Source organism: Vidua chalybeata, chromosome 3 (genome assembly GCF_026979565.1).
Source record: "Vidua chalybeata isolate OUT-0048 chromosome 3, bVidCha1 merged haplotype, whole genome shotgun sequence".
NCBI lineage: Eukaryota > Metazoa > Chordata > Aves > Passeriformes > Viduidae > Vidua > Vidua chalybeata.
In genome coordinates this window covers 48,701,043-48,725,745 of record NC_071532.1, presented here as the reverse complement: position 1 = coordinate 48,725,745, position 24,703 = coordinate 48,701,043, and the positions used below count along the sequence as shown (strand labels likewise).

Genomic DNA, 24,703 nt, shown 5'->3' with positions numbered 1-24,703 from the left:
GTTAGTGTTTGGGGGAGGGTAAAGGTAAAAGTATGGGAGAAACGGAAAAGGAGTTTCTCTCTCTTTCTCTATATTTAGACCACCCACCAATTTTTTTTTATTCCATGTGTTCCCTTGTCACTCAGCGGGAAAAGTGCTACCTCCATAGCAGAATCAAAAGCTGAGGAGGTCTCCAGCTGTGAAAAGAGCTTCGCAGGGTCAACAGAAGGGGAGTTGTGTCAGAGTTGCTGTTTTTTGGATGATTTTATTCAGCATGGAGAGGGGGAGGGAAGGTTCCTCTCAGTCTGGTCAGTTGGATGGGAGCATCTGTGTTTTTCAGGTTCATCCAGGATTCCCTTAGGAGTGCTTTTGCATACCAGGTGTTTGCTGCTGGTGAATATTTGTGCTCCTACTCATGCTCAGAAACAATCACCTATAACTGACCTCTATTTTGATCAGAGAAGATTCTTAAGCCACCACTTGACCTAGTAAATCCTTGAGTTTGCCAATTCATTTGTCACATGAGCACAAACACCTGAAGCTTTGTTTGCAGGTTGTTTATCAGTAGAGTACCAATTCCAAAAACAAAGGATAGAAATCCTGTCTGAGAGAACAGAAAAGCCCAAGAAACATTTCAGAACTTCTGCATAGTTTATCTTCTGTCTCTGATAATGTCTGTATGACAAATGTAGATGTGATGCTAAAACTTTACACTGAAATGCAATTTAAAGTATATCTTGACTCTCTTGCTCCTGTGCAGCATGTGTTTTGAATGGTGTTTACTGAATGTGTATTTCTTTGCTCCCCAGGAGAATTGAATGTTTGTGTCTGCTCTTCAGCTTCTGCATCTTGCTTTCATTTTCATATTGCTTTCAATAAGATTAAAAGGATAGTATTCTGGAAAAATACTATTTTTCTGAGTATTCCACTGTGTATTTTTCCCTTTTTAATTTGTGTCTTTGGGAGGTTAGGTCACTTTGTGCTCAGTTAAAGTCCCTGCTGGTGTAGTCCATTTCCTCTCTACCCCTTATTGCTCTACCTCTGCAGGATTAACTTGCACTGGACTTTGAAACCATGTGCTTGCTAGTGTTATTTTTGGTATTGACATTAATTTGGCATGCATGCAAGTACTAAGTGGTAAATTACAATGCATTTAATCCTGTAATGTATGCTATATCATTCCCATTAATATCAGATTAGTTTTTTTACTATTAATAGTATTGTACTGTATGTTAAATAGTGGTGAATCACCCTTAAGTTGTCCATTATCTAGTTACAGGAGTTTTTCCCCTCCTTACAAAGCTCCAATTTATTTTGCATACAAGAATTCCTCTAAATAATTAGAGCAGAATCTTGAAGCCTCAGAGGGTGCCAGTTTTTAGCGGTGAGAGCTGCTTATATGTGCTAGAAACAGTAATAAGTCAAGATGAATAGAGATTTCACTATCAAATGTACAGAAAGCTGTAAATCTGAGCATTTTAATTGTAGTTGCTACTAGAAATTCTCAAACATATATCTATACTTTTTTAGCAATCAGAGTCTAATGGCAACACTGTAAATTCAAATATGGGCTGCCTTGGCTTAGATGAGAGGGCAATGTCTCTCCTCTGCCTATAAGTAAGAAGTAAAACTCTGTTTTCACTTCAAGAAAGAAGGGCCAGTTTGGAATACCTGAAAAAATATCAGGAGAGCAGAGACAATACATTCCACTCAGAAGCTGCTGGCCTGCCCACCAAGGCCAACACAACTTGCTTGTGCTTCAGTGCAGGGTGGGATGCTGACTCTACTGTTTAGGCCTGAGCTGCTAGCAGCTTGTTGCAATTCAGTGTTGAGATAAAGGTATCAGTGAGAGCAATAAGGGACAATAGAAACCATAACACACAAAACTGTAGGCAATAAAATGTCACTTCTAACAACTACTTAAATTTCATAATTTTTCCCAAATAGTTACTTAAGTGCTTTCCTTAACAGGAGTGAAGGAGAATAGGTTCCTCTTCCTAAAGGTACTTGGTTTATCCTTTTCAGAAATGTGGAAATTTTTTTTCTTTGTATTTCCCTCCTTATACACTTTTACTTGACTGCTTTATTGATTCACCTATCCTAGTGTATTGCTGGGAGATCTCAGTGTGGCCAAACCTAAGTTTGTGTTGGAGTTAACCTTGTAGCACATCATCCCATCAATCCAAATGTTGCTGTATCAGTCCCAAACATTCACTCTAATGCCATTTGAAATGATAATACAAGACAAGCAGGAGAAAGTTTCTAGGTGTGATTCACAATTAATCAGAAAAAAAAAATAAAGATAAGCAACAATGTGCAAAATAGGAAAGGGAGTAGAGTTAACTTCATTCATCCTTCAGAAGCAGGGGAGAAACTTGCAGAACAAGTGTTAGACTATACTGAAAATCATTCAGCTCTACTCCCCTACCTGTGTGAAGAAAAACTTTTCTTTTGCTGATATGAATTAGGTACATGCTGGCTTTGAATGATACCATAATATATAATGACTGCAGTAAAAGAGGGGTAGCTGGTCCCTTTTTGAAGATTTCTATACATCTTTTAGGCACTGCAGGGAGAAGACACCAAGACAAGGTATTTCTGAAAATTATAGAAAAAGATATTGTGGAGTTTGACTTTTTTGGTCAATTAAAGTGAGGAACAGATTCACTATATTAATAGACAACATCAGTAAAAGATGATTTATTAAGTAACCTGTGTCACTGACTGATATGTTCATCAGGACAGGTAATTTGCTATTGATAACTACTGGTAAAACACACTGGATTTTGCTTCTGGAGAGTCAAGGTCTGGCATGAAAGAGTTCAGTTTTGCAATTCTTTAGCTCACAAAATGATGCTTGTGCATGTTGCACAATGGTGGAGTCACAGGAATTTTTTATGTGGCTTAGACATGCGGTGTTCAAGGTTTTAGATGAGTTAAAGCATCAGGGACATATTTGTCTGTGTTCCCCTGTTTCTCCTCTGTTTATTTTGATTTGCAAAGTGTTCTGAAATAGATTTTTTTTCTTTTAACACAAAGTTGCTTTGCAGTTAAACACTTGAAACATTCTCATCTTACTGATGGAGTAATTTTGTTTGTTTTCCTACGCTGGTTTTGCCATTCAGGGCTTTAAAGATGCTGTTATGCTGTCTCACAGGGCTCACTTGGAGGCCAGTGCAGAGAAATGGAACAGATTGCTGACATCTCTGGAAGAGTTAATCAAATGGCTAAATGCAAAAGATGAAGAACTGAAAAAGCAAATGCCTGTTGGAGGGGATGTTCCAACCTTACAGCAGCAGTATGACCACTGCAAAGTAAGTTGCTTAAATTTTATGGATATGATAATGTGAATTATAGAATAAAGCAAATTTTTGTACAGGAGAAATGATGAATGCTTCCTAGTGACTAATTTCTATAAAAAAGCTCTAGGTCTCCACCCATTTTTCTTACCTGCCTTGCCCAGTAAAGCACAACTAAGATAAGCTATAAAATTGCATCGAAACAATTTTTAAGATGTATGTTCAGTCTAAACACTTTTTTTCTTTACTGTTCCTTGATATTTTTGGAATTCTGATAGGTGAAACTGTTATTTTATTCTAAAAGTTAAGGAAGGCATGCAAAAGTAAGAAGTGACCAAGAATCATGAAAGCAAAGATGAATGTAAATTCAGTAAAATTATGAACAGTGCCTTTCTACATGTTACTAAACTCACCAGTGATAGCAGTGCCCTACCCTTGCACATTTACACTGCAAAGATGACTCAAAACTATTCTAGAGAACTACAATTTTTTTGTGCCTTGTACTGTTGTAACTATAGCATGCTGTTCTAGTTTTCTGGTTTTGCTTGTCCTGTTCTGGTCTGTCCATGATAGACTATTAATTCCTAAATAGTTCTTGACAATAAAAAAGTCACTTGCATCTGCATTTCTTTATTAATGTAGCATGTAGAGTCTATCCTGCCTACTCTGATCAGTAATCAAGTGAAGATAGTTTTGCCATTGGAAAAATTCAATTTAGTAAAGCTGGTTCCATTTCATTTGTTGATCTGTACAGTGTAAACAGGGAAAGAGCACAATGCAGCTTTATATAGCTAATTGCATGATAAATATGTTCTCCTCTGCCAACAACACTGGTGTCTTTTCTGCTGTGGTGTTTGGTGAGGGCAAAATTTGAGTTTGGAAAAACTTACTAAAACAGAAATACTTGGAATACTGTGGGGAAGTACAGAAAATGTAGTCTGTCATGAGCAGCACTTTTGCATCTTCACTCCAAAATAGAAGTGCTTAAGGAAATCTGCACACATCTCTTCTTAATTTAGTCTTTTAAAGTAAATTTATTAGCATAAATTCAGGAATTTTGTTTCTTGAGAGTTCATCTCTTCCTAATCCACTTAAAGCATCATGCTCTGTTTCTAGGCACATCTGCTGTGATTCTTTTTATAATGATCAAATGGTGGATGACTAGTGCCAAAGAGCAATAAAAGGCTGAAACAGAGCCAAATATGATTTTGAAGGAGGTCAGTGGAAGGTGGTAGACCTCTACAGGTTGTTTTCTAAAGGCTTGTTTGTGTCTTGTGTAGATTACAGTATATGCATGATAGTAGCAAAATAGTACTAGTAAGTGCCTCTCATCTGAAGAACTCAGAATTGATTAATAAAACTGGGGCTTTATTCTGAAGTGGAAAAGTTTAGTAGTAATGGTGCTGGATGGCTCATTTGGACCACGAGTGAACTGCAGTAGTATGAAGGAGAGCGCCCCCCCTGGGTTGTTTAATCCTTGCCCTTATGTTTAAAGAATAACTGATATTTTGTTATGTGTCAAGGTTAAGACTCTAGTGAGTGCATTTGGGAGCTTTTGGAGATTATTCTTTCATTTTTAAAAAAGGCAATTTTCTTGCAATGTCACAGTGAGTGACATAGTTGCCTGAGTCAAGTATTTAATATGAGCTGCATTAATGGTCTGCAACAGCATGAAGTTAAAGCAATCCTGAGTATCACTTTATTTTTTATATGCCTATTCCACCAAAAGCACTGTACACGTTTGCAGATATTTCTTAGATGATGTCTGGATGACTATTTCCAAACAGTTATTTTGTTTGGGGGAACCAAGTGATTCCCATATATCTTGTAATGATATTGTGCTATACCAAATACCAATTATTAGCAGGCAGCATTTCACATTCTGTTGAAGTGTTGCTTATTAGCTACTGCCAGAGGAGGAGAGCTTAACCACAGATGTCTATTGGTTTGATTCTCATGGCAATGCTTCACTGCTGTTTCTTAGCAGGAGATGTTCATTCCTTGCTGAAGCTGCAGTTTGCTAATAAACGTGATCAAGCTGAAAAGTTGTGGTTTGGGGGGAAAGCCAACAAAAAGCTAACAAAATAAAACCCCAAACCTTCTAGAAGTCCTTTTGCTTCCTCAGCAAGGTTAAGTGATTGGTTGATGTGGTTAGGATGCTTGGTCCTTGGTTGAGAAGCACAAGTTTTATTCCTGTGATTTTTATTTTTTTTCTTTTCAAAGGTTTATGCCAAAACTGCCCTTTCAGTGGATTTTTTTGTAAACTTTATGTAATTCCATGTTGTCAGTTACTCTGTGCCTTGTAGTGTGGGTATTGCTGGCTGGTGCCATTTGCTTTGCCTTTAAGGAGTTCTATTTGGAATATCCTTTTAAGCTGGGAGTTTTCAGTGTTTCAAGTTTGAGGTGTAACTGTGTTAGATGAATATTGCAGAGATATGACTTGATTTCTCTAGCTCCAAAGGATACTCCTTTTATTCCACCTCTCGTCACCAGCTGTCCTGGTACTTTTAAAAATGCTTCTTTGCCCATTCTTCTTCAAGCATTAAACCTCCTGAACATTTCATTTTTAAGATTTACTTTTGATCAAAGGGTTTTTTTATGATCCCTTGTTGAGTTTCTGCAGCACCATATCAGGTCCCCTTGAAAAGGTTCTCCCAGGTCTGTTTGTGTGTCTCTGCTCTCCTCTTTCCTTTAGTTTCATGTCTGAGTGTAGATTTGAAGTTTTCTTCATGCAAATTGAGCAGTTCTGTGCCTCACTTTGTCTCCACTACTCTGTGACCCATTTTCTCCAAATTTCAACTTGCTTTCCTGATCTTGTCCTTGCTGGCACTTCAAAATGTAAGTGGTAAAATAGTAGCTCAGCTCTGTAAGATGTGCCCTCATGATAGTCCCATCTCCTTCACTTTATTTTTCTGAGTTCTGTTGTGTTAGCATTATTTTTTGCCTCTAGTTACTCAATAATTGTTGTTTTTATTAACCTTTTCCCCCTCAGGTACATGGGATGAATTATTTGGTTCAACTTAATGGCACTAATTCTATAGACCTCTTTTAGTATCTCCCTCCCTTAGTGCTTGGCTTCAGCAGTGGTAGAGAGATAAATACAGTATTATGTGACAGTTTGGGTTGGCTCACATTGTTTGGGTGCTACTGAGGTCTGTTTGGACAGGAGGAAATAAATGGTTTGCTGTTTGATTTTTAAACTTGTTTTTGTTTTAGATATCTCTCATTCTTCTGTGTTTTAAAAGCAAACATCACACAGGGTACTGTTAATAGGTTGAACTAGGGCTACAGATTTAGCCTATATTTCCCAGGTTAACAGAAATCTTTCAGGATGTGGCAAATATTTATAATTTTTTTACTCTCTTTTGTGTTGTTCAGCCAAACTTCCATCATTTGGAAGTTTATCACATGCTAAATGCTCAGTCTATCAATGAGCTTGTCCAGTCTGGGTGTTGAGTGTTGCTCTGTGTATTGCAGGGAGCAGAGCAAGAGGAAGCTTAAACAATGGTACATGAGTTTCCTATTTTGATTATTCTCAAAATTTCTTTGTCTTTAGAACAGGAGTTGTGGAGCAAGAAATCACAAGAATACTGGAAAATTTGGGACCCTGAGAGGAAGTTTAAAAGTACCTGAGCTGAAAAGTTGTTCATACTTATAGCTGAGTCTACGTTCATACTCCAGAAGTGTGGAACACAGGGAATGGTTTATAGGGGAAAAAAAAATGAAGGCACTTACCTTTTCAGAGTTTTTTGCCATTTTTTTTCCATAATTTCAGTTTCTCACTGTTGCTAGTTCTTAGCAGCTCATGTTTCCCTTTCATTTTGTTCTTTACCAGTCTTCCTTATAAATATTTAATATTTTAATGTGTGTGATGCAAATTTTGATCAGCTGCATAGACCAGAAACAAAACCCCACACCAAGTCACCAAAACTGAAAAACCAAAACCACCATCCCAAGCCTTTTCCTCCCAGCCTCTATCCCTCGAAAATCCACCCCTACATCCATATTTTAGTATGCCAGAAAATAAAATCTGCAAAAATACCATGAAAAATCAGTGGGCTGGTTTTGTGCATGTGGAAGTACCTAGAGTCACACATGTGTACAGGAGGAGGCAGCACAGATACTGACACCTTGTTCGTTGGAGATGCACTGAGACCTTTATGTGACTCACTTTTCCACTGGAAGAGTTTCTGACTGTAGCTTTTTGAAAGTATGCTTTTGCTAAAATACAAAGACTCCCTGAAAGCTATAAATCACTGTGGTTTAGATTCCAGAGAGAGAACCAGGACATTTCAAATTAAGCAGAAATGGGTACCCTCTTGCATAAATCCTGTTGGCATGTGTCTGCATAAATGAACAAATGTCTAGCTAATGCTAAATAATGCATGCATCTTGGATCAAAGAGATGCTTAACTTAGCTTCATTTGAGCTCAGAATGAATTGGCAAAGGACCTGTGAATGTTTGATTGATAATTTTATATCTATGGATAGATCATTAATATTTTAAATACTCTTCAAACTTTTTGGGGTTGCTGTCTATGTATTTCGTGTTTCAGACTTGTTTTGTTAAAGTAATCAAATAATGAAAGTTGTAGTATTTCAGTATATTTTACTCAGCTGTTTTCACTTAATCAAAGGTGTTAGCATAGCCAACTGGAAACTACTTTCTACATATTGTTATCCCTTCAGTGTGCCTGTAATTCTGTTATTCTCTTAAACAGTGGGAAAAGTCTGTGAGGAAAAAATCTATTTCTGGCCTTAAACTTTTCTTTGCTCTTTCAGTTTGCCTGTCTGACTTTGGGCAATGGGCTTCTTAAATTAATTCCTACTTAATTATTCTAGATTTGTTTTTCTAGTATATTTTCTGTATTAAAATATGCTTCCATGTTAGGAATTACTAAATCTAAGAATGAAAAGAGAAGCATTAAAGTATTGGTGCTGCTTTAGGCTATACCCTTAATTATAGTCTAGAAAAAGTTTTATTAATTGTTACTCATTTCATCACATAAGACACAAAGCATGCAAAATCTCTGCTGCTTAGAGGTGGTCAGCTAAATTGGTTGGTCAGTTAATGGGTGGTTGCTAAAACATTAATTTTGACTACAGTGTGAGCTATGAGGGAGTAAGAAAGGAGGATTAAGTGGTCCATGGTTGGAAGTGGAAAAGCAGTACATCCTCTTGCTTAGAGGAAGAGCTGCAACTTGGTCTGATGGGCAAGGATGTGATGGAAGAAGGAGCTTGAGCAAGATGTACCACGCTGCTCTGAAGTGGCTCTTTAAAGTCTGGATGTGGTTTGGAAAAACAACCTGCTCTATCAAGAAGGGGAATAGCCTTCCCAATAGTCTATCAACATTACTGAGAGGTATATGAGATCCTTAAGTAAACTTGTAAGGGATAAGAGTTTTTTAAGAACTCTTGAAATTTTGCATATTTGAGAGTCCTGAATGTTGATTATTGGTGAAAAAATCTATTGTACTACACTGAAAGTTTGTCCTGTTCAAGGACAGTACAACTCATTAATCTTTAACTGAGGCTTTTCTTTGTGGTGTGTTTAGGAGGAGGAAGTGGAAATTGTGGGTGGGAATATTTTGTTGCAGGAGAGGAAGAGTGTAGTTAATGCCTGAAGTTAAATGAGGGTTCTCAAGTGGACAGACTTAAATCCATTGCTCACTAAAGATTTACTTAAACTGATTTGTATGTTACATTAATGATTCAGGTGCGTGTCACTGCTCTCCTGGGCTTTTTCTCCAGAAGAATTATGTGTAAACAAAAGCATGGGACAAAGAATGAAGTGTTAAATTAGGATGCCAGTGCAGTGTATTTTTAACTTTGAGAAAAAAATAGTTTCTCCTGGCTGTATTTCGTCTTGTTCCCAGAAGTGTGACTGTCTTGCGATAAGTCAGGAAAGTTGTAACAGATCATTACTTAAAATAATAAACAACCTGGATAATGAAAGAACAAATTATTCTGTTGCTAATGCAGAGTAAATCAGGTTATCTTACTGTGGAAAAAAACAATTCATAAACACTTTTTTAGTACAGTAAATGAAACATTTCTGTGGAGTTGCTTTTTTTATAATACCATTTTGATGTATACAGCTCATGCTGCTCTTTCCTGAGGAACCATTGTCTCATTTGTTTTAATCAAAGACTCTCACATAAATTTTTAGGACCTCACTGGGTCTTTTTCAAACCACTGAATAAAGGAAGATTTGTAGATATCCTCAAATACCTAAGAGGTCATTCTGACATTGCTGTGGAGGAGTATGCTTGTGTCATAAATTAGGCTTACATTGCAGAAACAGCACAGCAACCAGCCTTTCTCTTTGTCCTTAAAAGGCTGCCTGTTTCTATGGTGTCTTTTTATTTCACCTCACAAAAGACCACTCTAGCTCCATCATTGTTAGTAGTAGCCCATCTACAACTAATGACCTCTTGTAGCATCTTGATGCACTGAAATGTACCAGACATCTGTTTCCCTCCTGTGTCTTAAGCTGCAATACGATGACTGGCTGTGGCCTGACCTTCAGGGGCGAGCTGTGAGCACAGCCAGGGAAGGTGATGGAGCACAAGCATATTAGTGACTGATTTTTAATCTCCATGTGTAAGACAGCCACTCTATTCTCTCAGCTACCTGTGTTGTTCATCTTGCTGTGTTCTTCTGACTCTACTATATCCTTAGGGAATTAAGAGTGACTGCCATTGCATGTGATACTTAGGATGAAGTTGCATCAATGCAATGTTTGATACTGTAATACAACAGTGGCTTTTTGTTTTGTCATTTCTGAGGATGCTCAATATTTTGTTGTCTATTTTTGTTTGCAGTGGCATATTAAGCAAATTATTTCTGGGACCTGGCAATGAAACTTCCAAGACCATTTTTTCTAAGCTGCAACTGCTCAGAAAAATGCTCATGGATTTCAATTTGTGTATGACTTTTTCTAAGATCAGTTGGTATTTCAATTGCATTTAAAAATGCTGGGTACCACCTGAAACCTAAGGCTGATATGTCACCAGATGAGCTGCCTGACTGGATCCCAGAGATGGGATAGTATAAGGAAATGAGACAGGACATTTCTCTGAATGCAAATATTGTTTTTTGCCGAGGTCTGTTTTTCCAAAGGCAGAGAGCCAGGAAAAAACACTGGCACAGTCACAGTGAATCTGTTTTTTCAACTGGGGAGGGCTGCTAGAGAGCCACAATAATACAGGGTCCACTGCCATTTTTCCAGATGCTTTCATAACCTGTATTAGAGATGAAAACTGTTTGTCCTGCTCATACCTTTCTCTTTTTGACACCAATTTGAGGTTTTTTGTATAGTCAATAAAACCAGCTAAGGTTTCCTTGATTTATCTGTGATCTGTTTTGATAAACTGGATCACTAAGAAAAAAATTACTCTATTTAACTAGGCTGTTCACTTGTCACTCAAGATGTCGACTGGAGGTTGTAGGGATTAATGCAAATCTTAAGAACCTTTTTATATAACTGTCACTTTTCTATATGAATGTTGTGCAAACACTAGAGAGTTTTATTTCTTTCGTCTCGTGTTCTCGGTGGGCAGAGTACCCTATGCATCACTGTTTTGGAGAAACTGAACAGAAGCATTAGTTTATGATGTACTTCTTAAATATGCAGTAAAAGAGAGGCTTTTACCACTTTTAAATTCTCCTGAAACTTACTGCATTTGCAGTAAGTTTGATGAAGAATCTTTATTTTCTATTAAGAGCATCTTAATCTAGATCCTGCTTCTTGCTGCTGCTGCAGGCAGGCTCTTTAGGGAAGAAGAATATTTATTCCAGTTAACTCCTGAACTCAAGGATCCTCAATCCCTTGTTATTATAGTCAGTAATCCACCCTAGGAATATCAGCAATAAATTGGAAAAACTGTGTTTCCATGGAAGCCACCCACTCCTGTTTTCATGCAGATTCTGGAGACTGAAGGCTAGGTTTCAAAATAGTGGAGGGGATGGGATTATGCTTTTTCTTACGCTTTTCTGTTAGTTTTTTTGTTTTGTTGCATTTTTACAATTCAAGGGTAGGTATTGGTTTAATGGGCAAGGTAATCTTACAGGAGGTATTTTGTTCTGTTTTGTTTTGTTTCCAAGAACTCTTAACCATAGCTAATAGTTGTTCCTAGACTACTACACATCTGTATCTTCTGACCTGGGTTTCAGTGAATTTCTCTCCTCTAGGATGGTTAGCCTGTGGGGCTGGGAAATTCCTAGGAATGTTACTAGAAGCAGTTTTCTTCTCTGAAGTTTTGGTCTTTCAGCTTTGGATGACAAAGGGTGCTAAACCTAAAATGATGCTTAAAGATTTGAATCTTTCTTTTTAGAAAAGCTGCTGGAGGTTATGTTTTTGCTAACGTGTGTTTCCTGCGAAGTGAATTCAGTGCTGCACTTCAGAAAGGTGTTATATTGCGTCTGGGGTTGCCACTCCTACACCTTGAGCTGCTAGAGGTTCTTATCATTTACAGACTCATCCAGAGTTAGTTGTTTTTGGGGAAAGATGGAGGTTCTTTTCTTTTAATCAGATTTGGAACCTGAATGCTCATCTTGTGAGGCTGGCAACATTATTCCTTTCCTTGTGCCATTTAAAGTATTGTCAGTAGTTGTCCATATCAGAAGACTTGGGGTACCCTGAGCTTCAGTATTAAGGTACAATTCCTCCATATAGTGCTGTACCTGGTAGGTCTGCAGTGTCTGCAGTCATTCCTTAGAGTTACTGAAATTTGTTTTAATCAGTAGATTACAGAATTTTATGAGCATGGTGCAATTAAGATAGAAAATATTTGCTTGACAAAGTGGCTGTTGGTTGTGGGGGTTGGGTTCCTTTTGGTTTATGTCTTGGCTTTGGGGTAGCTCTTTAGGCACCTCTTTCTGGAAGGAATGCTGTGTTGTCCTCACACTTTTTACTACTAATGAGTTATTTTACGTGCTTGGTTGGTCATCTTATAATTTATTCCCCTGTAATGTGTGGGGACACTTTAAATCCATCCTGTACAAAACCTAAGTTTTCTTGAGGGTCCTTTCTATCTTATTGCTTAATGACAATGGAGCATTATGTCAGTGCTAGTAGCGAAGCTACTGTGTCCTAAAGTGGTTTCAAGCACTATATATTAACTGGATGTCAAACTTCATAGCCTGCTCTGCTAAATAACAATACAAATGCAGTAACTTCTGTGACATGAGCAGCCTTTTCTGCTTCTGCAGTGAATGCAGATCATCATTAACTTTAGTTTTCGATAGTCTGAAATGCCATGCTATTACTGACACATGACTGTGCTGTTAGGTGGTTGCTGTTGGTTATCCCTGTGATGCCTGAGGTTTTAAGCTTTTATATTTTCCAGATTCAGAACTGCTTTAGTGTGTAGTTCTGAGCTTCATATTGAAGGATGGTAAGCTCTCTTCACAGAGTAGCTATACAAAACAATTCCTTCTCTAGCTGGGGACCAAGGACAAATGATCCAAATTTCAGAGCCCAAGAGCATAAACAATGTGGACTGAAGAGAGAAAAACAAGAAGGATGGACTTCATACGCTAAAGCTATAATTGGACAATTAACTCCAATATGCTAATGGACCAGAACTTATAAAAGTGAGAAACCTCATGACTGGTCATCCAATTTGTGACCATTTTGGGTTCATCTTGGGTGTAGCCCTGGCCGGGCTCTTGTACTGCCCAAAGTGTATCCATTGAGGCCTTTAATAAATACCTACTTTATTCTTTAACTCCATCTAGCCTCTGTTCTAGGTCAGCCTTGACAAGGCATCACCTATATCCTGTTTCTCTGTAGGACAGATTTTGAGGCGGTATGGGAAGCTGAATAGCTCTTCTGAACTTCTAGCCACTGGAGGCTGTTCCTTAAAGAACAACGTAGCCTGTGGTGAGAGAGAACATTTCAAAGATGTTCTCAAAGAACTTAATAGTTGCTGCTAATGGTAATTCATGTATATTATGATAGGATTTTAATCTTTTAGACCTTTCTTGTTAAATGAATGTGTAAATCTAGAGAAGAAAATCTCTATGCCAATGTTTGATGGTATAACACAATATGCCAATGATATTTCCTAGTCAGTTTTATAATACTGGTGTCAGCAATTTTGTGTTTGCAAAGCTTGAGAGAGAGTAAACCAAAGCCATAAATCATTAAAATGTTCTGATACATTTTCTGATTTATTTTCCCTTTTGTTTGAAATCAGACTGAATTTTATGCATTCTGTCTGTTACTAAGGAATTTTTAGTCTAAAAGTCCTAATATAGGCAATAGAATAGATTTTTAAAAACCGTGCAGACTTCCTCTCCCTTGAAACAGCTGTTTTGCTGAAGAATTTTTAAAGAATTGCTTGAGGAATTTTTAAAATATAAAGTAAAATATCATGATTAATGAAAGGACTATGCTGATTGTTTTATAAACAGTCATTAAAAGATGCATACTTTATAACTGTGTGATTTACTTGGGTCTAAATTAAAATTTTCAGTACCAACAGAGTTTTGAATGATTTAATCCAGTCATTACTTTTATTGGTATATTTTTCATTAAGTCAGTGTAACCAGTCAGCAAGAATTTTATATTAGCAGTAATAGAAGAGAGAATAGTAAATGAGATAATTTTAAAAAAATTACTGGAACAAAGACATCATTTTTCTGTTATTATTACTGCATGTTATCTAAAATTTCTTTTCACCTTGTTCTAGATTTTATACAGTCTGTATTTATTTGCCTTGGAATCAATCTGATATGAAGTCTTTCTTGTTTCTTTCTATTTTTAAAATAACAGCTATTTGTACATTTTTTTTCTTTTGCGGTTCCATCTTTTTGACTGATGGATATGCCTCAGAAGAGAGAGGCTAGAAGCTTATGTAAGCATTCACTACCTTGAAGGGATAAGGTTCAAGCCAGGGAAGAAACCCTCCAACAGAACAAAATACTGATAGGGTAACATTTTGATGCCCTGAAAGGAGAGGGAAGACTAATTGTGAAAATATTTTTATTATCAAATAAATGCAAGGGAGGGGGAGGGTGTAATTTTTAGGTGAATTCCAATGGTATCTGCTAATTTTATCCTGTTCATGTGATTTTTCAATCTCAAGTTTTGTAGCGAGATTGGTTTTGTAGCAGAAACTGAGCAATACTTGATGCTGACATCAGCGCCTGGTCAGCACCTGCCATCACACTGGGTAGGGATGCTCTCAGGAGCCTCAGTCCTTGATATAGAAACAAGTCCCCGGGCTTTGACTAAAACACAAACTGCTACAAAGCAGTCACGCTTGGTTGAAATCACTCCTTTTCTATAGGTCAGCCTCATTTGGGATGATTTTCTGATGATCTTGTATTCTTCTGTATGGTCATGCAGATAATGGCTTCTGACATTTCTGGCTGCTACAAGATTCTTAGCCCAGTGAACATGGGTGCTTGGCTGCAGTTTCTCAGACCCTTTTTTCACCTGTGTCTTCCTGCTTATGCTTTGCATGGTGCTGGTGCAGCAGCACTCGAAGAGAAGACGTTATTATCTTAGTGCTAAATCCATGAAGGAGTGGCTAGTGGTAAGCACAGCACACTATATAAAACAAACAAATAAACAAAAACCCCATGGTGTTATAAAAACAAAGGTACTTGTATTGCTAGAGAGAAAACTAAACAGACACAGTTCAGATGTGAATCACATTATTAATGCTGTTCTGGAAAAACAGCTTGCATACCAAGATGATGTGTGTGTGGCCTAAAAAATGTTGACACACTGCAAGTAAGTGTGCTTACTGCATTTTGGTTATACTTGCCAAAAAATGTGAAGAGATTTCTAAGAAAGCAATGACTTCAGAGTTAAAAGCACCAAAGCTAGTGCACCCTATTGCTAAATACAGTATAAATGAACTAAATCCAAGAAATAAATGACATTCTTTTACTTTTAAAAAAATCTGTGCTTACGGTGTACTCTTTTCACTAAGGTTTCTGGGGAAAGAGAGCAGGTGTCTTGTTGCATTTGCATGTTTTCACCTTCATTTAAATGGCTTTAAGTTGACAATCTACATTTCTGGGAAATGGATATAGATGTGTTGAAGTATTCTTTGGCATTCAGTCACTAAAACCAATTCTACATTTTGGTTTTGAGACATTCCCTGTGTTCTCAGTGTTATTGTTTATAACTTCAGTATTTTACTTATTGCTTTTACTTTTCTCCATACCTTTCCTAGGTAACTTTGCCATGGCATAGAACTTGTTTCTAAGTATTGAGGACTAAAAATTGGAAAATTGGATTCCATTTTTTTTTTGTTTTGTTTTTTTTTTTTTGTTTTGTTTTTTTTTTTTTTTTCTTCTTAATGAGAATTTTTTTGTGGTTTCAAAATCTGTTTCTAAAGAAAAAGAAATCCTGTTTAATATATGCTGGTTCTACTATATATAAAATATACAATTCTTTGCCTGAAGAGCTACAAATAAAAAAGCTTGTCATAGGGAGAAGCAAAGCAGAGAAAGGAAATGAAGTGAGAGAACATGAGTAATAAGTCTGTCTTCTGATCTCTCTGATGTGTGCACCCTATATTGGAAAGTATTTGTGGAGCTGAGTTAAATAGCCCTGCTTCACAGAAGTATTCTTTTAAGTCCTGGTATCTTTCTCTAATTGACCCCTAATCACTGTCAGTTATATTAAATGACTTTTTTCTCATGGGCAGAAAGCCTCTTTGTAGTCATCCCAAAAAATGGCTTATGACAACTTTTGGAATAAGTTTCAGTAGGGCCTTTTTTCTTTTTTTCCAGGTTAACAGTCATTCTTATAGAATTATTTTTAATCAAGGAATATGGTTTATGTGAACAGATATTAAAATAACTTACCATGGGTAAAAATAAGGCAAAGTTTTCTCTTTATTGTCCATGGGTATTTTGTAGAACTTTTCCTGGATTATTTTAATTTCAGTCTTTTTCTACTGAATAAAACCCCAAGTAGATTGTTAAAGCCAAATTGCAAACTCAGTTGGAAAGGAGGAGGGCACAACTCTGTAACTGGGTGATGGAACACTATTTGAAAACACTGACAATTTTCAAGTGGGTTTGCTCAGTGTTTTGTATTAATATACGTATACTGAATGCTCAGCAGTATTTTAAATTTAATTTATCATTGGTGAAATTGTCTGAAAGCAGCCATGGTTTTTTTGTTTTTTTTTTTGTTTTTTTTTTTGCTTATCCTATTAGTTGAATTTTCAGGTCCAGCTGGATTTCCTGTTGCTTTTGAGATCTTGTTAGATCATCTATTTGAAAATGCAAAGACTGATCAAGGCTTTTGTGTTGGGCAAGTTCAGTTTGCAGAGGCATAAATGGAACTAATAAAGCAACATGCACTATTGCATGTTGGGACAAGTTTGGGTGTCCTCTGTTTGACAAGGGGCTTAAACTCCCAGCAGAAATCTATTTGTTATTTATGTTCTGTGTGGCTCATAACGACGGAAAAGTCTCTGCTACTTGAAAAAAATGCACATTTCCCCACCCCACCTCTAAAAAAAAAATCAATTCCACCCCACCACAACTATGTTGTGATACCTGCTGCATTGCTGCTGTGCCATAGAATATATGAAATGTTGTACTTGGCTTGCCTTTTTTGCCTTTTTTTTTTTTTTTTCTTCTTAAATGCCATTAGCTTTTACAGATATGGCATAGGTGCCAGGTTATGTGTTTTCATGTTCCTCTAGTTTCTGATGGCAACTAGAATGAGTTGAAGGAGGTGACTTAAGCAGAAGGGAAAGTCGTGTTGCCCTTAGGGTATTCTTTCCTTATGACTCTCTCATAAATGCCTGGAAAATTGTCTGGAGCATTTCCTCTTTCAAACACTACTTATTTTTTCCAGTAATGGTTTTACAGTAATCTTTCTGTACTGAGCAGATGTTTGATATACTAGCACACAATCCAGAGACAGGAAATTTTGGAGAAGTGACCCAGAGCAGAGATCCAGTGTAATCTGTCATGTCACAGTAACAAACTGCGTGGTAACAGCTTTACAAAGTCGCTGTCATTTTAGATAGTTTTGAAAATGGGAAGCCATAGTGGAAGAGTTGAGAGCAAAAAGCTATGAGGAAGATTGAAGTAGACTGTGGTGAGGAAGGCAGTTTGGCTGTTTGGTGATTTTTCAGTTGTCTGTCTGGACCATTTGCTTCCAAAGAGAAACCAAAGTGACTGTTTCTAAGAAAGAGGAGTAATTAACGTTGACAGGATTTCTGCTTCTGAAAGGATTTCCAGTAGCAGTCCTCTCTCATGTATGCATGTATGCATACAGAACAGGAACACTAGAGTTAGCCTCAAATTGCAACTGGTTCCTAGCATTTATTTCTGCTTCAATATTCTGCTGGGCTCTGTTGCCTGTGCTTTCTCCTCCCCTAAAGGGAATATTCATATAGGAGAGGCTCCATTGAGACTTTTTGCAGTGATCTGATTATTTATAATTTATAGGTGATGCTGTATAGTACATCTTTTTCTTGGTGATCACAATTCATTGTCAGGGATGCTAATGTACTCTTGAGCTAAGGAGGCTGATGTAGAGGAAACCTCTCAGGAGGTGTGGGCATGCTCACAAAGTGCATCCTATCTTTGTATATTGAATGAATATTCAAGTGCTGCATATTGCAAAGTTTCTCTTAAGTGCATTAAGTTTGAACTGTAATTACTGAAAGTATTTCTCAAGATCTCTGCATTAATATGGTAGGTACCATTTAACTGTGAGGTGTAGCTTATGATACCAAACATATTTGACTTGTCCCATTGGTGTTTTAAGAAATGAAGAGGGATCTTAGTCACACAAAATGAGCAAAAGGTGACCTGAGTTTAACTACTCTTCACAACAATGCTGCACCCAACTTGTTAATGGTGGCATCATTTCAGTTTGAAGGAAGAAACTAATGGCAGTTCATCAGTGCTCAGCAGTCACATGGCCTAAGCAAATCCAAGCCAGTCTGTTGCCAGCAAACAAAGAGGAATGTGTCTTTCTTATGTTGAAGAGATAGATGCTTACTGCTGAGGGCACGGGAAAATAGGCAGTGCTAACAGGATATTTGAGGGCTCTTGCTCAAGTAACTAATAAACCATTTAATATGCAGCAGATGTTTTTTGTGTCTTGTGTCAGGCTGGAGGCGGTACATGTTTCGGATGCATAAACAGAATAATGCTCTTTTTTTTGTGTGTTCATTATCCCTCGCCCTTTCTTTTTCTCTGAGTATTTTGTGACATAAAAAGCAGAAGTTATACCAGTTGCTCCCCATAAAGAAAAGATGGAGTTTGATGCTGATAGTGTTTCCACCATAAACTCATTTGTTGGGTTTTATGTAACTGAGTATTAACTGTTATCCAAAGCTACCCAGTTATACACTGTGCAGTGCACAGTTACACAGTTTGAAGCTAATTGGAGTTAGCATTGAGGACACAAATTTCCTTTGCTTTTTCAAAGGAGGTACAGCTTTGAAGAGTGTGGAAGAAATGTAACTTCTGTTCTGCAAACAGCTTTATAAAACAGTTTCATCTAAAATGGAAGGATCCTTTTTTTGATGGTATATTGCCTTGTCTTTAAGGTTGCTTTTTAGAGGACATAATATTTTTAAATGTCTTTGAAATAGACTCAGTGCAATGCTTTACTTGGCATTGTACAGTGATCTTTTCCTATGGGGTTTTTCAGAGTTTTTTTGGCAGACAGTTTAAAATGTTACTTTATCTTTGCTGATTTCTTACTGCCAGTTCCCTGTGTCTGGACACTGGTTCTCGTATGCTTTAGATTAAAGATTCTGGTTTGTACCTAAAAGTACATAAAAGTAGTTGTCCTGTTTCTGACAGGAGCCAGGAGCAGAGTCTGGGGAGACAGGCAAAAGAAAAATGGAGCAAGTAGAGAGGGTTAGTTCTCTTCCTGCCTCTGTCAATCAGAGATGTATGAAAATGCCTCTGATTACACTGTTGGTTTATTATAAAATAAATGAAAACAGAAATAAAAAGAGATCAAGTCTTCCAAGGTTGTTGATATCAGATAGCTGTCATGCTTCCATAGTAGGGTTTGCTGGGATTAGTTTTCCTTCACCAAAAGCAAACTGTAGTCCTTTTGATGTAAAACTGAATGTGTTTTTACTGGCAGTTTTGGCATTTGAGAATTGGTTCCACTTCTAGCAGGGTGATGACTGCTGCTGTGTAAAAATAAATACTTTTTCTCCACTACATGAAGAGTAGAAAGTTGCAACAGCTTCTGTCTCTCTTCTTCTTTCAGTCTCCACACTGATTCAGACATTTTTGCTGTCTCTGGAGTACATTCTATATGAATTCTTGTATAAAATCCTGATTAGGTATGTTAAACAGACTTTTTTTTCTAAAAACTCAATTAAAAACATTTTTTCCTATGCATGTGAACCAAGCCTGTTTTAATCTACTGCTTTTGTGTAGTTTATGCAAGCCATCAAATTTAATGATTCTCATACCCTTTTTTAGCTGTCTTATTACAATGGATTTAAACCAAAATATGCTCACTTATGTTAGAAACTTTCTGGATGAGCAAAATAGGCATATTCCATCAGATTTTGTTCTGCTGTTTGTATGATACTTTTGTAATAGTCATGGTACAGAGAAATGCAAAGTAATGCAAAGGATTGAATAAAAAAATTGCTTTCCTGAAAAAGAGCCAACGAAGCAAGTTCAGTGGATATGCACTGTGTAGCACCCATCACAAAAGGGTTACACTGGCCAGAGTGGTTATATTTTTTGGGGATTTCAGTAGTAGATTCAGTAGAGAATTCACATTAGCACACTGAAGCCTGTCTTTTCACTTTTGTTAAGAAAATAATTATATGTTTTTGTAAAAGCTTTTTTATAATAATGTCATTGGCATTAGCTCGAGGATGCATGGTGTGGGGTTTTTTCCCCCCAGCATAGTTCCTAATCATATTTAAACCACATCCCAGCCCTAACAAAAATAAATAAATTTTAAGAAAAAGAAAGAAATGCCTGGCATTCTGTGTTTTTCAGTTCCTAAAGACTATGCTTTGTTGAGCTTCCAAACTTCTCTGGGCAACCAAGTCTTGGTTATCATTGACTAGAAACACGAAGTCTCATTTCAGTGGACTAGGAAATAAGAAATGAAGTTACATAAGATTATTGCTGCTAGAAGATATCTTAATGAACATCATTATGCTTCATTTTTGTAACCTTTGCTCAATTAAGCAGGGTCTCCCTTCATCTCTAGTTGGATTTAGATCCTGTAGCATCTCTAGGGAAAGCAGGACTTGCAGTTCTTGCTTCAGAAAAGACTAAGTTCTTTCTTGGAAAATTAACTGTGTAAAAAAAAATTAGTTTAATTTTTAAGAAAAAGCATAGCCCTGTGATCTTTAATTTGAGAATAGCTTTGTAATGTCTTTTTTGATGCAATCTGTGTGACAATGAAGCTTACTTCTGCCTTTGTGCTGTAGTGCTGGATTCTTTTCTAGTGCACAAAGAAGGCCTTTCAGTCTTCACAAGGTTATTTTGAGTGTGGCTTTTCCAAACAGGCTTCAAAACATCTCCTGATTTCAAAATGCTGTTAGATGAAAATGGAGGAAATAGCCTTACTGGTTTTGAACTGTAACAAGTTCAGAAGAAAGTCAGTTACCCTTCCTTATATTAAAGTGTTTCACAGGAACGTACAGGTGCAATTTGAGATTGTCAGTTTATTGGTTATCAGTTTTTACAACGTCAGTGACAGCTTTGTGTTTCTTGTCGCTAAACCTGAGCAGTAGTGATACAGCTGATTCCTCCCTCTATCTCTTTGGCTGCACTATTGCAAGGTACTTTGTTGGAGTGATGTTTTAGATGCTTATTTTACATAATGGTTGTCTATTAATGCATATTTGGAAGTGGGCGGTGTTTTCAGTGAGTAGCTATGAACACATGCACTCCTCCAGAGAGAGAAGGAAAATTATCAAGAGGCAAGATAGTTAAAAATTACCCCTGGTTCTGGCCTGAAGCATTTATTTTGGTAAATCAAAGGGAAAGTCTTAAGTAAGCTAACATTTATTTGCCTCTGGTAAAAGATCACCAGCATGCATAGTCTAATTCGCTTTTGCCCACATCTACGCTTTTAAATTCCTGTCAGTTTGGTTTCCTTGTGCATGCCAGCAAAAAAGAGGAATTTGCTGTAGATGTGACTTCCAGGTCTACACTCACACTGAACCCTTGTAGCTGACACCCTATTTGCACACTCTCTTGACACTACAGCAAAAGAGAGAGCAAGTGGCAAATGGTAAATTGAGAGACAATTTAGAAAAATGCAGCCTTTGGTACTTCTCTTTGGACCTTTTTGATATGTCTATTTAGATTCCTCTACTAAAAAATAAAACTAAAATACTCAATATATATTTATTATGAAGGCAAACAGCTTTCTCTACCCCCTCCCCCCCCCCCCCCCACTTTCCTGTTCTTCCCCTATTCTGGTGCTGGTCACTGTCACTGATTTATCAGATCATGTAGGATACAGTCTCATATTTAAAGTCTTATGTGCTACATGTGTCTTTGCATCCCCAAGTATTAATGGTTGTATATTAGGCACCATTTTTCTCCTTCATTATTTCTCTTGCCACATAGATTTTGTATGAAGTACTAAAAGGTAAATGCATGGTGGGCTGCACGGTCTCAAGTTAAATATTGCTCTATTTGACTATTTTCCTTATCAGATGGGGTAGACACATAAAATTGACTTTTACATAGAGATGTGTACAGAGACCAAAAGGCTTTGAAAATTTTACATGTACGTGTTCCATTAAATAGTATCTGACAGGAAGGAACATTTTTTAAACATGCTATGCTTATTTTCTTTCTAGTTCATTCTTTAGTGGTGGAGACAGCTGGCAGAGACTCAGCCACAACCTTTATCTGTATGATCTTTATAAACAATTCCTCATCTCACTCTGAGTTTTCTCAATCATCCTGCTTATTCTTCCCATCCTGTTAAATGCCATGGATTATTTTTTTTTCCATTTCATTTCAGTGTATGAAAGTAACAGGAGTTTTTCAAGCACCGGGTGCAGAATAAAGATGAATAAGTAATTAAATGCTACTGGAGCTGCTGATTGGCACATAAGGCTACAGTGTGCTGAACTGATATGAGTTACAATAACATGCATCTTTACTTCCTTGAAAGAGTGCATAATGAGACCTGATTTAAATATGTTCTGGTTTTAAGAACCATCCCATGTGTTTTCTTTGAAATTAGGTTTGCCTTCATCTGTTGGAACTATTAAGCAGATCTGCTCCTTGAATTATTCTGTACAAGTCTGTACAATTCAAAAGAGAAAAAGAGACTGCAAATTAACAGTGAGTAATTTTGGAAGCCCACTTATAGGCTTAAAAAACAATTTTAAGGTGCAGCTGAAGGAAATACTTTCCTTTCAGGAAATACACTAAACAGTGTAAAAATCACAATAGCAAAAGTTTCGTAGCTTTTAAATTTTTCAAGAGTGGAAAAGACTTCAGCTGTCAAGCATTCCCAACAGAAATTTTGTAATGCCCTGGTTTAAGCAACTTCCTTTAAAAATCTTACCTTACAAGAAGAGTTGGGTTTTTTATTAGAAATCAGATCATCTTTAATGAAGAAAGGGCAAATGGGTTTGATTATCTTGGTGTAACAGAACAACTGGTCTATCTGTCTGCATTTCCAGAGTTATAAAGGGAGTAATGTATGTTTCACAGTCACTGAAAGAGTAACAAATCAAAATGGAGAATAAATCACTGGTTTATGGTTGAAAATCATGGAGGCACTTCTGTTCTCTTCCCTGAGAGGAGGATTGTGTTAGTGGGGTCTTGGGTTACTCCACCATAGTTGGCTAACTTGAGACCTCATACCTGCAAAATGAATGCTGCAGTGCTGATTGTAGTTATTGCTTTGTCTCATGCTGCATAAAATATTTCGAGAGTGTAGTTTTGTAAGCACATGTCCATATACCAGTGGAAGACTTTTTCAAAGCAGTTTTTTTTAAAGTACTTTTGGCTAGTATTGTTTAGGGTCAGCTATGAAAGCAGTTTGTATTGACACTGCATCAGCATGCCAGATTTAAGTTTTCAGGGCTTTTTTCCCCCCTCTTTTGTAAGAATCAAGAATGTTTAAAATTAGTGTTGGTTTTTCCGGGACTCTTGCATGTCCTGGCTTATGTAGGAAGTAACAATGGATTTGCGAATGCAATAGAACTGTGTAAAGCATAGATATTGGATTTAATGGTCTGTCAGGTTACTGAGGGAAGTGAAGCTTTAATTTTAAACCATTACCTAAATTATAGAGTAATTTTGCAATTTATAATTGTTGTATGAAACAATCATACAACAGTGCAGTGGTATGAATTACTGCTCAAGTTGTGTACAGCTCTTTTTTGTATGACCAGTATAACTTTAAAATATTATTGTGCCTTTGTAAACATAAAAAAGCGTAGTGTGGGCAAAATAAATGTGTTATCTCTGTGCTCAGTGTTCACTTTTTCATTTTGTATTCACATCTCCATGCTTAACAGGACTCAAAAAATACTTGCATCCATGTGTTTAGCTTATTAGTGGGCGGTTTTCAGTGACAAGTTTTGAAATACTTCTCAAGGTTTTCTTTGCCATACCTTCAACTATTGAATCTATACCAAAACTCTACTATCAATTTTCTCCTAATTTCCTCCCTGAAACACATAGCCAGCAACAGGAGGGGAATTCACCCTCTACTAAAACCTGTGCTCCACTCAATGCTTACAAAAGTTTTAACTGTTTTAGTTCTTAATGACAAAAGGAGAATGAAGTAAATATCCTTTTCTACTGAAGGAGGCATATCCATTCTAAATAGACACTGGAGGAGTATCTCTTGAAAAACTAAATAAGCCACTAAAATTTGTGATTGTATTTCTTACTATATAAAAATATTTAAAATAATCAAATTTAGTATTGTAGGTTTTATGTTTCTTGGTGGGCTTTTTATGATTTACTTTTACTCTCTAGTGTTCCTCTAGATATGATTTTTCCAATGAAATCTTTATTTTGTCCGTTCAAGACAGATGATATTTCAGCTCAAGATCAGATTTATTAGTGGGTTTCTTTTTTTGTTCTATTGCAGAGGTATGCTGGGACAAGAGATAGTATCATTGGTGTGCTTGGTTATCCTTGCATTGTGTAGTCTCATTGCTCTTCTTGTTTCCTGGCAGAGAGACACAGAGAAATATATTGAATATTGTTAAGAAAAGGTTATGCAAGTCTGAGTGTATTTTTACACCTGTGGTATAAGAAAAAAACCAAACCAAAACATAATCTAGAAAGTCTGTGGTGTGCTCAAGCTACTCTACTGCTAAATGATTTTAGTAGTATTATTCAGTGTACTGTTTATTTCATGCTAAAAGAGTTCTCTATCAAAAATATTGATAAGGATTGCCATGGATGACTTATAGCTGATGATCTGTATGGGCCAAACTCTTAAA

At 36.8% G+C, this 24,703-nt stretch overlaps 1 protein-coding gene across 1 annotated transcript in view; it reads left to right on the top strand.

Moving 5' to 3' along the window:
* UTRN (utrophin) overlaps positions 1-24,703 on the top strand; it is a 339,059-nt gene that overhangs the window by 223,469 nt on the left and 90,887 nt on the right. Inside the window, exon 53 of the mRNA XM_053936936.1 lies at positions 3,137-3,293. Within this exon, the coding sequence (XP_053792911.1) occupies positions 3,137-3,293 (157 nt within the window). The remainder of the gene's footprint in view (positions 1-3,136; positions 3,294-24,703) is intronic.